Source organism: Bactrocera dorsalis, chromosome 3 (genome assembly GCF_023373825.1).
Source record: "Bactrocera dorsalis isolate Fly_Bdor chromosome 3, ASM2337382v1, whole genome shotgun sequence".
Lineage (NCBI taxonomy): Eukaryota > Metazoa > Arthropoda > Insecta > Diptera > Tephritidae > Bactrocera > Bactrocera dorsalis.
The window spans coordinates 58,275,304-58,291,232 of record NC_064305.1 but is presented as its reverse complement, the minus strand read 5'-3'; the positions used below and the strand labels follow the sequence as shown (position 1 = coordinate 58,291,232).

The window sequence follows — 15,929 nt, the reverse complement described above, 5'->3', positions numbered from 1 at the left end:
GTGCGCCATCAATTTATTCCGGAAGGTCAGTAAGAACTTCTATTTGGTCGTATTAAGGCGTTTGCGCAAGAACATCCGAAAGAAAATGGCCGGAATTGTGAAAGATCAATTCATGGATTTTCACGTACACAATGCACCATTGCATCGAACCACGATTGTGACTGAATTTAAAGCCAAGAAAGCATAGAATACCATCGATCAACCATCTTATCCACCGGATTTGGCTTCGTCTGATTTTTTCTTGTTCCCCAAACTGAAATTGCCGCTGCGGGGAAACCGTTTTCAGTCGATCGAAGAGATAAAACAAAATTTATAACTATAATTTTGTTTTGAGAAATAAAGATATGAGAAAAAGAAGCTAAAAGAAGTCTACCTCATTTTTATACTCTTACAACATGTTGCTACAGAGAATAAAATAGTTTTATTCACCTAATGGTTGTATGTCTCACCTAAAACTAATCGAAATAGATATAGGGTTATATATATATAAATGGTCAGCATGACGAGAAGAGTTGAACTCCGGGTGACTGTCTGTCTTTCCGACATGATGAAACTAGGTATGTACATTTCTTGGCAAAAAATTAAGACGAACAATGGGACTGCCCACTTTCAGGTGAAATCACATATCTCGAGACGCGCCACACCAAATTTGCTACGTGTTATTTCTCGGACAGTTTTGTATTATGGTGTAAAGATTGACGAAATCGGATTACAGCTACGGCTACTTCCCATATAACACAATTTATGTTCCACTTTGCACGAATTGTGCCTTATGACTAAAAAAAAATGAAAACTGTTTAAAACCCTAGGTACTGTGGACTCAGTGATTATAGTTGAGTTTTTGCCGAAAATATCGTTCAATATCTGAGATATATAACTGAAGTTCCGAGAGTATCCTTTTCTGATAGTTGAATGGTTCAATGGATTGAATCGGGTCAATGCTTCCTTTTGCCCCCATATACCTAATATAAAGACTTTCGAACTTCCGGGTGAATTTATACTGCATATATCGGGCAATATGTGAGTTATCTTAATAGAATTGAGAAAGTGTGTTTTTCCTACAACGATGTATACTATATATAAAATCGGGTGAAAACTCCCCCTAGACACCATATCCGTATAACTTAGAAGCCTTATGTCCATGAAGATACTTCCATGGCTTTAGTGCTTTCAAATTGCAGAGGTATGAAAGGTTATACCCAAACTTAGCTCTTCATTACTAGTTTTAATTAGCGTATTTGAATATCATCAAAGTTTTCCGAAATTCAACCCTTCCGCACCAAACTTTGGCAATTTTGTACAAATACAGTTAAAACAACAGCATTCCATGTTCAAAATCTTGGAAAACTGCTTAATCATTCTAACATTGACCGCGTATTAACTCGCTGCGTTGATTTTGAAAAAACACTTTCGTTTAGCTGATGGAAGGGTGAACATTCACTTCCACCTGCGGACAGTCCAGATTTCTGAAAATTTGACGACGTCAGAGCTTCTGAGAGCACGCGTATTTCCAGAACTAAAAAGAAGATTTTCTTTGGATAAAACAAATAATATTGTAGACTCTACAATGTAGAGTGTAAATCAAGATATCTCTACCTTTGATCTTCATTAAGACATTCCACAAAATTTTTCGAATATTGTATTTTTGCTATTTAATACAGGAAAACACACAGAGAATACTTAATTTTTCGAACATGGTTTTATTCGTTCATTTATACATCTTGTTTCTCCTAAATACGAGTACATAGAAATCATTACAATTAAAAAGAGAAAGAAAACAATTGTGTTAACAAAAATGGAAAAGGAAAATAAAACATCAAACATATACTTATTTACATACAGAAAAATTATAGCTTTAACATTCACAGAAAAAATATAATTTTACAACGGTTCATTATTTCGTCTTCTTCTTCTTCACTAGCCATTTAAAATATTCACTTTCTTAAACAAATTATTATTATATAACGGTTTATACAAATATTAATGTACACAAGTTTGTTTATAGTAAGTTAGAATAGGATGTATAGTGGATGGCTTTAATTAACAGATGAACTGAAGATTTGAGTGATTGAGAAAGCAGTATTAGCTTGCGAAAATAAATTAACGCTAAAGAGGCACATTTGGTCGCTAAGGACCTAAATTTACTGTCGCAAATTCAAGTAAGTGCGCACTTATGAGTATTTAGGTGTATAATGGGCAGCGTATTTTGGAATAACGTCAGCGTATTGTGGAGGGCGATCGTCTCGAGGTTTGACAACAACTCCGACATTTTAATAATTATAGCCGGTTTGTGGATTGAATTCACCACTCCCATGCCGACCGGGAGCACCTGGTCCACCCCCGGGAGCGCCACCTGCAGCTGGTGGCACGTACTGTGTACCAGGTCCACCTGCACCGCCGCGACCACCACCGAAACCACCAGCGCCAGCGCCAGGGCCACCACCGCCGCGTCCACCGGGACCACCAGCACCGCCTCCAAAGCCGGGTGCACCGCCAGCACCGCCAGCACCACCTGGTCCACGACCACCAGCACCGCCACCAAATCCAGGCGCACCAGCACCTCCGCCATAACCCCCTTGACCACCCGCTCCACCGGTTCCACGACCTCCAGCACCACCGCCGAAGCCAGGGGCACCACCTCCGGTTCCAGGTCTTCCGGCGCCACCACCAAAGCCAGGTGCACCACCAGCACCGGGACCACCACCATAACCACCAGCTCCCGGACCTCCGGGACCACGACCACCAGCACCACCTCCAAAGCCCGGTGCACCGCCAGGACCACTTGGCCCACGACCACCAGCACCGCCACCAAATCCAGGCGCGCCAGCACCTCCGCCATAACCTCCTTGACCACCCGCTCCACCGGTTCCACGACCTCCAGCACCACCGCCGAAGCCAGGTGCACCACCTCCGGCTCCCGGTCTTCCAGCACCACCACCGAAGCCAGGTGCACCACCAGCACCGGAACCACCACCATAGCCTCCAGCGCCCGCACCACCAGCTCCGCTACCACGACCACCAGCACCACCACCAAAACCGGGAGCGCCACCAGCACCAGGACCTCCAGGACCACGACCACCAGCTCCACCACCAAAACCAGGAGCTCCTCCAGCTCCAGGACCACCTGATCCGCCGGGGCCATAGTTATATCCACCACCAGCTCCGCCTGCACCTCCAGCACCACGACCACCACCTGCTCCACCACCGAATCCGCCTGCTCCTGGTCCGCCGGGTCCACGACCACCTGGACCACCAGCACCACCTCCAAAACCTGGAGCTCCGCCTGCACCGGGACTACCACCAAAGCCTGGTGCACCACCCGCTCCTGGACCGCCACCGTATCCCGGTGCGCCTCCTGGTCCACGACCACCAGCTCCACCACCAAAACCTGGAGCACCACCAGCACCGGGACCACCGCCATAACCTGGCGCACCTCCTGGTCCTCGACCGCCAGCACCACCACCAAAACCTGAACCTCCAGCACCAGAACCTCCACCGAAACCTGGAGCTCCACCAGGTCCTCGTCCACCAGCGCCGCCACCGAAACCTGGTGCACCGCCAGCTCCAGATCCTCCACCATATCCACCTAAGAAAAAGGGAGCAGGAAGAAATTAATTGAAAATTTATGTTTTTTTGCTTTTCTCAACAGCATACCACCAGCACCGCCACGTCCGGCTCCGCCATAACCGCCAGCTCCTGCTCCACCACCTGCGCCGCCATATGCTATTAAGTACACCATTAAGTTAAATTAGTTAAAAACTTTAGAAGTAATTAGGTGGGAACAGGCATCAAATATTAACAATCAATTCGTTTCAAATTTTTTATATCACACTTTAAATGTGACAGCTAACTCACCACCAGCTCCAGTACCAGGTCCGCCGGTGTAGCCGCCGCCAGGTGTTACAGAGATACCTTGCGCCGCCAAAGCCTTAGCAATCTCTTCTGGAATCGGTGGTGGGGTCGGCAGAGCATCTCCTGATGGTTGGAAACCGTTCTCATCAGCAAGATACGAAATTTCGACAAGTTGACCCTCCGGATTTGTGTACGAATACGTGCCCATTACAGAGGCAATTTCATTTTCTGAGCCCTTATTTTTAATTGTGCCCTCCTCTTCTGCCTTAATGCCATTACCGGTTTCGTAGCTGAAGCGATAATTGCCATCGCCATCATTTTCGTTTACGTACGACAATATTGGTATTGGTGGGCCAGAAGGTTGTGCAGGCCCCGACGGACCAGGACGCCCGGCACCACCAAAACCACCACCGGGCGCACTACCACCACCAAAACCACCGGGTGCACCACCGCCGCCTATGGGGCGACTGGGACCACCGGCGCCTGAAAAACCGCCAAGTCCGAAATTACTGCCGCCTGGACCTTGCAGACCCGGACCGCCACCCGCGCTGGCTGCACTAGCCGGTGGAGGCAGGTATTTGTTGTCCAACCGTGCGCTTTGCGCTACAGCTAATAGCGTTATGAGGAGAAACTGAAATTGGAGAGGAAGGTATATATGTATTTACGTGAGTGTATACAAAATAATAAACTTAGGAACAAAATATTTCCGTAGATTAAATATTTAGATGATCTCTAGGACTAAAATACTATTTAAATTTCCTTTTTGATTTTCCTTTGTATAGAAATTTCAATACCCGATTTGGATTAATTTTATTCCTTAGGTCATATTACAATAACCAAAGTAAACCGAAATAAACTGATGGCGTACTAATCGTTCTGGCTCAAAAGAAGCCTTTTTTAGTCCGATACTAAAATATAGTATATGATCTGCATGACGAGCTGAACTGATTTAGCCATATCGAACAAGGCACGCAGTTTATAGTTTTCGACCTGAAACGTCATTTCTTTTGCCTAGGCATTGCTCGTTTGTCGAAATCGGACAACTATAGCATATAGCAGTCATACAAATGATCGTTACAATTCAAGTCCTCGTATGGACAACTTTTTTGTTTGATTACGTATTTTCACCAAATTTGGCACCGATTATTGCCTAAGGCATTGTTATGATCTCTGAAGAAATGGTTCATTTCGGACAACTATAGCCTATATTTGGCATACAGACAGACGGATCCAAATCAAAAGAAAAGTTTATACCCTTTCAAGTTATAAAAAATGCAACTGGTCCTTCTTGCCCACAAGTTGTGTTGAATCACAGGTTATCTCAAAAATATCAGAGGTTTAAAAGCCATCATTGCTCTGAAATCTTCTTCTCATAGCATTTAACTGTCTATGCAATTTACAAATTCTCACATTTCTTAAACGAAAAAGCGCACAAAACGTGAAAATTTAAGTCATCAGTATCATCTTTTTAGCCAACAACAACAGCAGGCCAATCAACGTCGTCAGCAACACTTCGATGATCATTAGCAACAAAGTGAAGGGAATCGCTGCGCACCAAAAAGCGAAAAATATAAAATTCAATAAAAGCAAACACAGCGCTTGGCAAGCATATGAACAAACAAATATACATAAAGGCTTTCAGGTAAGATTAGTAATAAGTCTCGCGTATATATTTTCGCCAGATTTGTTGGTGTGCGCCTAGTAGGTCAGCCTGCAATGAGTGTGAACTGAAAACTACTGCCTGCAATATTGCTAAATAAAACATAGTGGCATGCTGAAACAACAAAAATACAAAAACCAGCTACTAACAGCAACAATAACAACACGCACGCTCAGTTTGTTGGTGGCATCTTCAAACGAGAGTTCGCTTCACAGCAACACTCCTATTTTTAGCGAATATTGCATGCGCATAGCCATGTGAGTGTGTTTGTGTGTGTGTGCGTGCATGTGTCCATATGCATATGCCTGCACCGAACTTATGGCAATTCGATCGACCGATTCAAATAATTGTCAATTTCAGCTTAAAATGGGAGGTAGGTCAGCAACAGCAACAAAAGCGGTGCTGCAACAAGCACAGCAACAAAAAATGCCACAACCAAAGTCAATACTAACGCTGCAACATTGCAAATGCACGCGGTGTTTATATGTATGTATAAAACTATGAATGAATCAACGCCTAACTGCCTTGCGCTGCCGCGGCATGCCGCTTGCCACCCGCTTCAGCGGCAGTCGCCAGGTTGCGTATACGCTGTGGCAGCCGCCGAGTGGCGATTGTCTGCATGAGAAATGAGTTTGCTGTTGTGGCGGGGATTACGGTTATTTTATTTATTTATTTGTTTATTTTTCAGGTGGAAAACATGCTGTGGAATTTCTTCTTTGTCGCTTTTTTGCTGTTTTTCGTTTTTGTAATAGTCATTTCATGCATCTTCTCACGTTTTTGATTTACTTAGATGCGGCGTTTTTATTGCAACTGTGCTTTGCGGCATCATAAACTTAAAATTTTATGCCAAGATCTTTTGCCAAAGATTTATGTTTGGATGCGCTGCTAGTAACTAAAAGCTTCCCCTGGCTGCTGGCAATTGGCTGTTGCTATTGTTGCCACAAATAGTTTTGCTTTATGTGTGTTCGTTTGATATTCTTCACCATAACTTTGGTTATTTAAGTTTTTTTTTTACTTATTTGATTTTTTTATATTTTTTTTTTAATTTTTTTTTCGTATTTTTTTCATTTTTTCTGTGTTTTTTTGTGCCACCTTCTAAAGCGTTCTTTGACATTTATTGCTCAGCGCCAGCTGACTGTTCGCCTCCCTCTCTCTCTCTCTCTATCTCTCTTCCTCTAACTCAAGCAACCATATACTTTTTTCTTTTGTTGTCTGTCAAGTTTGTTTTACAACTGCGCTAGAGTCATCATTCAAACGCTCAACCATGGTGGCAGCAACAGCAAAAAACAAATGTCTGCATGCACCACACATATGTTTGTATGTATTATATGTATATCTCGCTTGGTTGCATGTTTGGCTGAAATTACTTGTACATCTTTTCTGCACTTCAAGTTACCTGCTCAGCACGAAGGTGCTGCAGAAAATTATGATAAGTAGATGTGATCGCATGTTTATACATATTTATGTATGTATGTGTGTGTTCACACTTTGCCGCAGATAAGCGCTCACCGCGTGGTTTTATTTAAACGCAACTTAAGTTATCTTTAATGGTAAATGTTAAGTGGCATTTATGTGGTTTTGAAGTGTCAAGTTGAAGTTTGTTTTATAGTGTGCTGAGGAGGGAAGGGAAAAGAGTTGTTAGGAATATTTTTTTTTCTTATTTTTGCACTTGGAATGGTAAGCTAGCTTTTTCGTAAATTATTATTATTTCTACTGTTATTCTTCCGACTCAAGTAATTAGCTGTATAAATTATGTTAGCACAATACTTGAAGCAACAACACTTCATCTATTTACTATGGCAGTTTGGCTTAAGTTGCAGTCAAAGCTCTGTTAAGTAAGAATATTTTACGCAGAAAAATGTAAATAATTTAAAAAGAGATCAGTTTAGCAGAGCAGAAAATTTCCTATAGAACTATGAACTAAAATATAAAATTTATAAGAAAAAATGGTTTACCGTTAACTAATTAGACTTCAATCTTTAATATCTGTTAAACGGTTTGGTTTACGAAAAAATCGTTGAGGACTATTTTGTAGAGCAATCAATTTTCTCCAAAACTGTTCATCGAGATGTTTTTTCAAATAGTTGAGAGCGAGATATGAATTTTTCAATCGTATAGTACGAAAAAAAGTTTTAAGCTGTAAGGCGGAGAACCATCCCGTTACAATTAAGAGCTTACGCTTGTTGAGGCTTTCTTATAGATATCTCAGAACCTATTTTTCAGAGTACGAAGCTAAAAAAAAATTACTAGTTTTTTTTACTAACCTAATGTACATATGTGTATTCGGGCGCATAAATCATATATAAAAAAATCCGAGCTATGACTGCTATAGGTATATTATTGGTCTGATAAAAAACAATAAACCGATGATGCTAAAATATGTAAGCCTCCAAACGAATAAACTTAAGTAAATTAGACTGTACCCACCCAAGACAAGATTTTAATAATCATTATCAGCTGAGAATACCTTTAGACGGGAATAGAGAAAGGGTCTCGAAAGGGAGGATGGAACAGCCTCAATTATCGACAGATCCAAAATGGACTGCGTAGCAATAGTGGGTGCATACTTTAATGATATTGCCCTCTCTCTATATCCGCAAACACAACCACCATCTCTCCAACAGAAGTGCTAAGCATTAAGAAAGCTATGTGGAGTTCTATTGAATAACTATGGGAAGATACAAAAAGCAACCATATACACGGATAGTTAGATGACATAACTGGCGTTGTCGATGCCACAGACTCATTTCATAGTCATTTCATAGTCAATGATTGCAGGAAAGCTTTAAGCTCATTTACAGGTCAACTGCACATGTCCACAATTTGGCCACAGGAACATTTTCGACAAAGAAAACGCAGAAGAGTAAGCCAAGATATAAACGTTATTAAACAAAATCGAAGGGCAAAATAGGGGGAAGGCTATCCCACGGAATCTCCGGTCATGTATTACTTAACTTATCGAGAAAGCCTGGTGTTTCCGTAGGTGTTATAAGCAAAATAAGGCAAAAACTTTTAAATTTACGTCAGCAAATAAGCCTGCAAAAGAAAGTTAAGTAAAATTTAAGAGAGACAGCTTTTGAGGGGAATTCGGATTGGTAAATATAAAAATATATATATATATACAAAAATATATATATATCTCTGGCGTAGGCAACACTAAGTGTTGCCAGGTGCAATCTGACATTTTCATTGGAAAGTTTGACATTTTTTAGCATAACATTACTCAGAACGTTTTGGATTATCACGACAAGAGTGCATCGATGAACTAAAATCTTTGTATGGCTATGAAGCACCATCCTATAGCACTGTGAAAAACTGGTACAACGAATTCAATCGTGGCCGATGCTCGCTCAAAGACGAATTCCGTGAAGGTCATCCAAAATACGATCGCGGTGCTTGAAAAGCGTTTATAAGATCGTCACAGGTCACGAATCATGGATCTATGCGTATGGGCCCGAAACAAAACAGTAATCGACCGTGTGGGTCTTCCAAGACAAGCCAAATCCAACGAAAGTTGTTCGTGGAAGAAGCACTTCGAAGCAAATGGTCGCCTGTTTCTTCGGCAAAACTGGTCATGTGGCAACTGTTCCGCTTGAGCAACGTACGACGGTCAATTCTGAGTGGAACACCACCATTTGTTTGCCTGAAGTCTTCGGAGAAATTCGAAAAACGAACAAGAGAAGACGAATCATTGTGCACCATGACAATGCGAGCTCTTACACATCGGCTCAAATCAGCGCCTTTAATGCATGGTCAACGATTTTCGTCGCCAGAAGATGCTGTTGAAGCATTCGAAAACCATGTTTTGGAGATGTCTCAATCGGAGTGGAAAAGTGCTCCGAAAATTGGTTTGAGCGCATACAAAAGTGTATAAATCTTGATGGAGAATATTTTGAAAAACAATAAAACCATTTTCGTTGATAAATATTCCTATTTTCATTATTAGGCCAGAGATATTTATAGCAGCCCTCGTATCAGCGACAAGCCCGCTGACAGTTTCTGCGGAAACAGTTCGGAGGATTTTCGAAAGAGGTGGTCTCAGAGTGCATGCGAAGGGTAAAAAGCTATTGCTGTCAGAGAGGCACAAAAAGTTACAAGGATTAGAAAAATAACAAAGTTCTCTTACTAATATTTTTTCTACACTCGAAAGCATATTAAAATGTCAACTAAATTAGTAAAACTTTAACTATTTTTGAATTTTTTTCTCAACCTCAAGTAGCACTTTGAGTGGCATAGCAGCTTAGAAGGCAGAAACTAATTAAGAAAAGTTTATGTTTCATTATAGTAGCAATTTCTTGACGACCCGCCAAAGCATTTTATTCCTGACTGCCCACACTTGCCTTGCAGTTTCTGAAAATAAACGTTTTCAACGCTCTTCGCTCATCGGCAATAACTGACAGATCAGGCATAAAAAAAAATCCGCTACCTCGTTAATTATGCTGCTGAAATTATTTCGTGAATTGCTGAAGAAATGTGAGCAGTTTGATTGAAACTTCATGCAAACTAAATCCGCTTACTACAAATCCAATTAACTGCCAGCAATTATCACTTATAAGATGACTCAATAGCTGGGCAGCTTAAGTAATACTTATCAGCGTTTAATTATAAGCTGTAGGATTAATCGACACTCACTAAAAATAGCTTGCAATTAACTAACTCGCCATGCTATTTTTAATTATCTAAGCAATCGCTGTCAGCATTTACATCATCAGCATCTGCAAATGTCAGTTCCGTCATAAAATTCTGCAACTCGGCTGTCATAAAGAGAATCCCACACCACAGTCGCGATGTGTGTTCGTGTGTGCATATTTAACATAACCGTTGGCAACATTGTCAACATATCGCATGAAGGCGAGTGAACTCGTGGAAAATAGGCTAACCCCCAAGCCGAAGAGGTGAGAGCGACGGAAAGCGATAAAAACAACAATCTAAAGTATAATAATAACAATAAAAACTAATGCGGTTTAAATAGTTGACATTTGCCAGCGGCAACGAACAAGTGGAATGACAACTTAGCACTGTTGCACAAATATATATGTGTGTATGTGGTTGGATGTATGGATGTAAAAGGCCATCGCATACAAGCTGCTGAACATGCCACAAACAGTTGTCTGCACATTTGCTGCGCCACAAGTATTTGCATGCGGCATTATTTGCGACAGAACAACGGGCATTTCGGCTACGCCTGTGCCCAGCAGCGCATCAAATTTCCAATAACAACAAAAAATCAGAAATGAAAATCGCAAAAGAAGCGGTGCATATTGCCAAAGCGCCCAACAGCTGCAACAATAGCTGCGCAAAGCGCATCCGTAACAGCAATATCCACGAAATACATGAAAATTAAATAAAAAATAAAAATTAAATGAAAAATAAAAATCAAATAAAGCGCGGCAAGTTGCAACGTCAGGGCAGCGCTGGCAACACACGAATCGTGACTAATTTTTGTTGCACTTCGACACACCAACGAAATACGCGCGCTGCGCTTTAGGCATGTTCGCGTAGCGCCTTGTTGCTGCTGGGTAGCGCATTTCGCTTTTTGTTATAGTTGGGCTTTTTTTTCATACTGTTTGCGATGCACTTTCGGGCGATAGAGTTACAGTTTAAGCCGAAAACGTTTTTAATGGCCACTGATGACCAACCCAAAAATCGGCCGAAGTGAAGTATAACAACAAAGTCATATGATTATTACCGTAATTAGTTAGATTACTACCGTTACTGCCCAGAAATTGCATTACTCGAACGACTTAATCATTTGCCGACTTGATTGACATATCATAGCCGAATCAAACAGTAACTAAACGCCTGTAACAGCCAATTAATACGCCAACTCTTCGCGGCCCCTGCCTCCGATAATTTTGCTCATTCTCATTCTCCATTTAGCGCGTGAATTTCGTCAGTAGGAAATTCCGTAAAATTCCGATTGGGAAATGCAGCTCGCGTGTCTATTTTGGCAGTTGTTTTCGGAAGCGCACCAGACCAACAAAAACTACAAAAACAACGAAGAAAGACGGCTTGTCAGTGGCAATGTGGATCGATAAAAAATGGTTAAACCGCTAAATCAGCTAACCGACAAGCTGCCACCGACAATCGCATTGCCAATCGCACGAGAATTTTAATTTATGCAAATCAAAGCTGACTAGCTGCTATTACGGTATCTTCACTGCGCCGCTGTCATAGTCACGTCTGCGTAGTGGGAGAAAATCGGCTGACTCAATAATTTATGCGAATGCTTGAGAATTTTCCATTAATATGTACATATTCTGTAGATTTGTGTGCATTTGCCGCATCTTCCGAAAATGCTTTGTGCTGCCAGACACATGTTGCAGCAACATTTTGCCAAAGACATTGCAATGTCGTGTTGTTGTTGGCTAGTTGTTGTTAATGCTTGTGAAGTGAGGCATTTAGTGTGCGAATCGGAAATATCAAATTGATTGCATGACATACTGGACTGACTGGTGAATCCGCATGCAAAGAGGCTTTCAAAGCAAAATGCATAATAACAACAACCAATAAAGAAATATAGAAAATATTTACTAACTCTTTTGTTTATAAAATAGAAAATAGCCTTAATAAAATAAAACAAAAATAAAAATTACGGAATAATTCTTACTAAAAGCTTCAAAAGGTTATACTTTAAAATAAAAAATTTTGAATTTTTTTTACTGATAAATAAAAAAGTTTTATCTTTCAGCAGAAAAAAGTTGCGTTAAGGCACTTTGATAAAAATATTTAAAACAAATTTAAAAAAAAACGTGTTCATTTGAAATCACACCGAATTCTTAACGGAATAAATACCGTTATTTACCTTTTAAGGCCTCTAAAAGACAGACAGACTAACAAGAAAATTTTATTTCTTCATTCCAACTGAGTTCATAAAATCTTTATTAAAGAGAGTTGGGTATCTCGATTACTTTAATGTACTTTATAACTCAGTTTTGGTTATATTTTTAAGGATTTTGATGTACTCTGCCTTGAAAATGGTTCGATAATTATAGTTTTTTAAACCCTATCTTGAGGTTCCACCAAAGGTTCTTCCCAAATATCATCATTTTGAAATACTTTTTGGATAAGATATGTCAATATATATTCATGATTGTTTGACTTTAAGGAATAAACGTTAATGATAATGGTATGGCACATTATAAGTACCTACATTGTGACAAAGAAGTACCCGGACTTGATATTTCGATTTAGTATAATTTCAACGTTATTCAAAATAATTAATAAATCATCTCAACGATATTTAAACTTAATACTCCTAAGTTCTAAAACACATCTAGTTAAAATTGTGCTTTTTATTATTACCGATAGGTATCATCAAAAATACTTTTTCGATCACAAAGTATAGTTAATATCTGAATCTTGAAATGGTGACTATCCATTATTTTACCATTTTTCAATGGAGTGCATTCTTCTCTAAAATTTTATATATTGAATATTGATTTGGCGACATGTGGTTATTTCTACCATTGAGTACAGTGTAGAACTTTTCCACTGGACGACAGACTTTATGTTCATCTAACTATTCGCATGGCATTAACAATCTTTCAAATATCTTATGTATCAAATTTTCAAAGCAAAGTCAAAATCGTTCGTATTTTTGAATTTGAAATTACTACAAGAACTTGATTTGAAACGGTCAGTTTGTATGATAGATATATGTATATTATAGTAATCCGTTCTGAACAATTTCTTCGGAGATTGCAATGTTGTTTAACATAATATTTCGTACCGAATTTCTTGAAGATATCTCGCCAAATGCAAAAGTTTCCTTACCAACACTTGGTTCGGATAGTTCAGTTTGTATGGTACAGTTTGTATCTCACACTTGTTCGATATCGGCGGTTCCAACTAATCAGCAGCTTCCTGGCGAGGACGTGTGCGAAATTTCATATTGACATTTCTAAAACTGAGCAACCAGTTTTTCTCTATAAAGGTAGACAGACGGACGGATAGACAGACATGTTCAAATATACTCGGCTCGTCAAACTAATCATTTATATACATTTGCTTTGTTGTCCTTGGATATTAAAGCACTTTTCTGACTCGTTTTCTTGTGATGCAATTAAAATTTTTTTCAAAATATTTTCTATAATTTTTAGTAATGACATTTTTGGCAATACAATCTTAAGCATATACTCACAAAAAAACCGACCGTTTATTTTTGCTGTTATAAATCCGAATATCACACAAATTTTCGTATTTCTCAAATACCTCCAAAAGTTGCCAATCTATCCCAGTGTTTTTAAGTATTCAATACTAAGAGCATCTTGCAAATTCTCAGAAAACATTTTTTTTGTAATATTTCTATCAAGTTTAAAATAAATAATATTTAAAACTAATACATTGACAATTATATCAAATTTTTGGGTAGAAAATTTTTAATTATATAATTTATCTCATTTGGGTAAAATATTCGCCTTTGATTGCTTCAATGAAGAGGACACAAGAAGGCTTGACCGGAAGAGGCCAAACTTAAGCCAACATTAGTGGTCCCCGATTTTAGTTAGAATAGTCCATGTTTCAATTTGAGCTTTTGCTACAACAACTATAAATTTCGAATGTAGTATTTTCACTCAAATGTGAAATTTTGTCCAAATTTAAATACATATAGGCATCTTGAATTGAATTTTTTTTTAAGAAATTGTAATTCCAAATTATTTGTTTAAGAAAATCAAAAATAAGCATTAAATATTTACTTTTAAATTAAATATTTTTTTTACTCCATTTTCACACTTGTTTGGTTCTTAACACAATTTTGAAATTTTTTTCGAACTACTATTTAATGAACAAAAGTAACAGCTCTGAAAAAACTCTTTGTTTGAAAATTATTTTCTGATTCTACACCTTCTAAAAATTATTTATTTGTCTTTCAAACTTGCACATGTTCCCGCAATTAATTATTGCCTTTCAATTTTCTATTCAATTTTTCGAAACTAGAAAACAAACACCGCACTAATCAAACACTAGTCACACACAAGCTTACATAGTCCTAAATAATTTTCATACTCACCACTCTCATTTTCGGCGGAATTTAATAAATCCTCACACAAATATTCGAGGACTACTGCTCTTGAGGAATCTACAAACAAACACCGCACAAATGATAGAAAGAAAACGAAATTTGTTAAAGTCCTTATTTTTTGTATCAACTCGGAAAAAATGGCAGCACACACCGTTATATTGAGTACGCCAACTGCACTTTTATGTATCTCAACTGATTTTCACACTTTGCCACACACACAATAGAAATCGCTTCACACTCGAAATATTCCTTATGCTTGACGCTTGTGATCCTGTTCACAGCTGCCTCAACGCTAACCTCTTTGGGATGATTTAGCGCAAAATTCGTTTGGAGCCGCACACTTTGACTCCGATCTATTGTTCGCAATGATATGCTGTCAGTGACAAAAGTTCTGCGCCTTTTATACTTGTTTCGTGTATTGAATGTTTGGCGCCAAATTGAAAATTGCAAATGCACTCGCAAATACACAAAACACAATCTGAAACACAAACCCCCCCACACACATACACAGATCGAAACACATGTGCGCTAAAGAATCGCAGTGCGGCTGCGCAACACACACACTCGTGCTGCCGGTGTTGCCAACTCATCTAACCGTTATTGTAAACGCTTATGTCTAGTTCGGCGGAGCGTCGCTGCCAATTTTGCCTACAACACCGGTATTTGCAATGAAAAATGTTTGTTATTGTATTTGCAATTACAGTATTATAAGAACAACAAACGCCATGAGCAACGGCCAGCGCATCGTAGTAGGTGAAGTTGTTGTTGTAGCAAACTCAGCGACAGCATCATCAATAGCACGGCGGCAATTGAGCCACGAAGGGTTGCGCTGAGCATCGTGCGCGGCGCGAGATGAGCAGTGGAAAGAGAAACAAGGAAAATCAAATCGTTGGATTTAGTGTGTTAGTATGTCAGTTGAATCAAACCTGTGCAAACAATAACAAACTGACGGCGCTCGTGAGTTACCTGAAACACCAGCTAATGAGAAACGAAAGCATGAGCAAACGCGTTTGTTGTTGGCAGTTGAGCTAATACCGGCGACGTCATCATTGTGCAGCAGTTGCAACTCACTCGTTTAATGTTTAGTTAGAGATGAGCTCAACTCCCACACAATTTCATAATTTCCTGGTAGTATATGGCATCCTGAACCCAATTCCGGCAGATCTGGTATATATTTATATGACTGGTCGGTTTATAGTAGATAGACAATTTGGCATCCTCAGCTTGCTCGCTGTGGATCTGACATTTATGTATATGATCTCATCTTTATAGATAGAGAAGTTATGAACTTTTGTTCGCCTATGTTTTAAAGGCCTTACAAACTGAAGTCAGGTTGCCCGCAAAGTGGACGCTTAAAGCCGATCCAAGCGCATTTTCTGATTTACGCAACAC

General features: G+C 39.5%; 1 protein-coding gene across 4 annotated transcripts; it reads right to left on the bottom strand.

The window, feature by feature from the left end:
- Positions 1-1,680: 1,680 nt before the first annotated feature.
- LOC105233889 (uncharacterized) lies at positions 1,681-14,922 on the bottom strand. 4 transcript variants are annotated; one of them, XM_049451999.1, is made up of 6 exons: positions 14,689-14,922; positions 14,526-14,594; positions 3,856-4,483; positions 3,655-3,723; positions 2,831-3,586; positions 1,681-2,560 (listed from the first exon to the last, which is right to left on the bottom strand). In XM_049451999.1, exons 2-6 carry the CDS (start codon positions 14,532-14,534, stop codon positions 2,271-2,273), a joined length of 1,752 nt encoding a protein of 583 aa, XP_049307956.1. In that variant the 5' UTR covers positions 14,535-14,594; positions 14,689-14,922; the 3' UTR covers positions 1,681-2,270. The 4 variants fall into 4 exon arrangements, with proteins under 4 accessions (XP_049307956.1, XP_049307957.1, XP_049307958.1 ...); XM_049452000.1 differs by having other exon boundaries at positions 1,681-2,638; positions 2,909-3,586; XM_049452001.1 differs by having other exon boundaries at positions 1,681-2,752; positions 3,029-3,586.
- Positions 14,923-15,929: the final 1,007 nt, after the last annotated feature.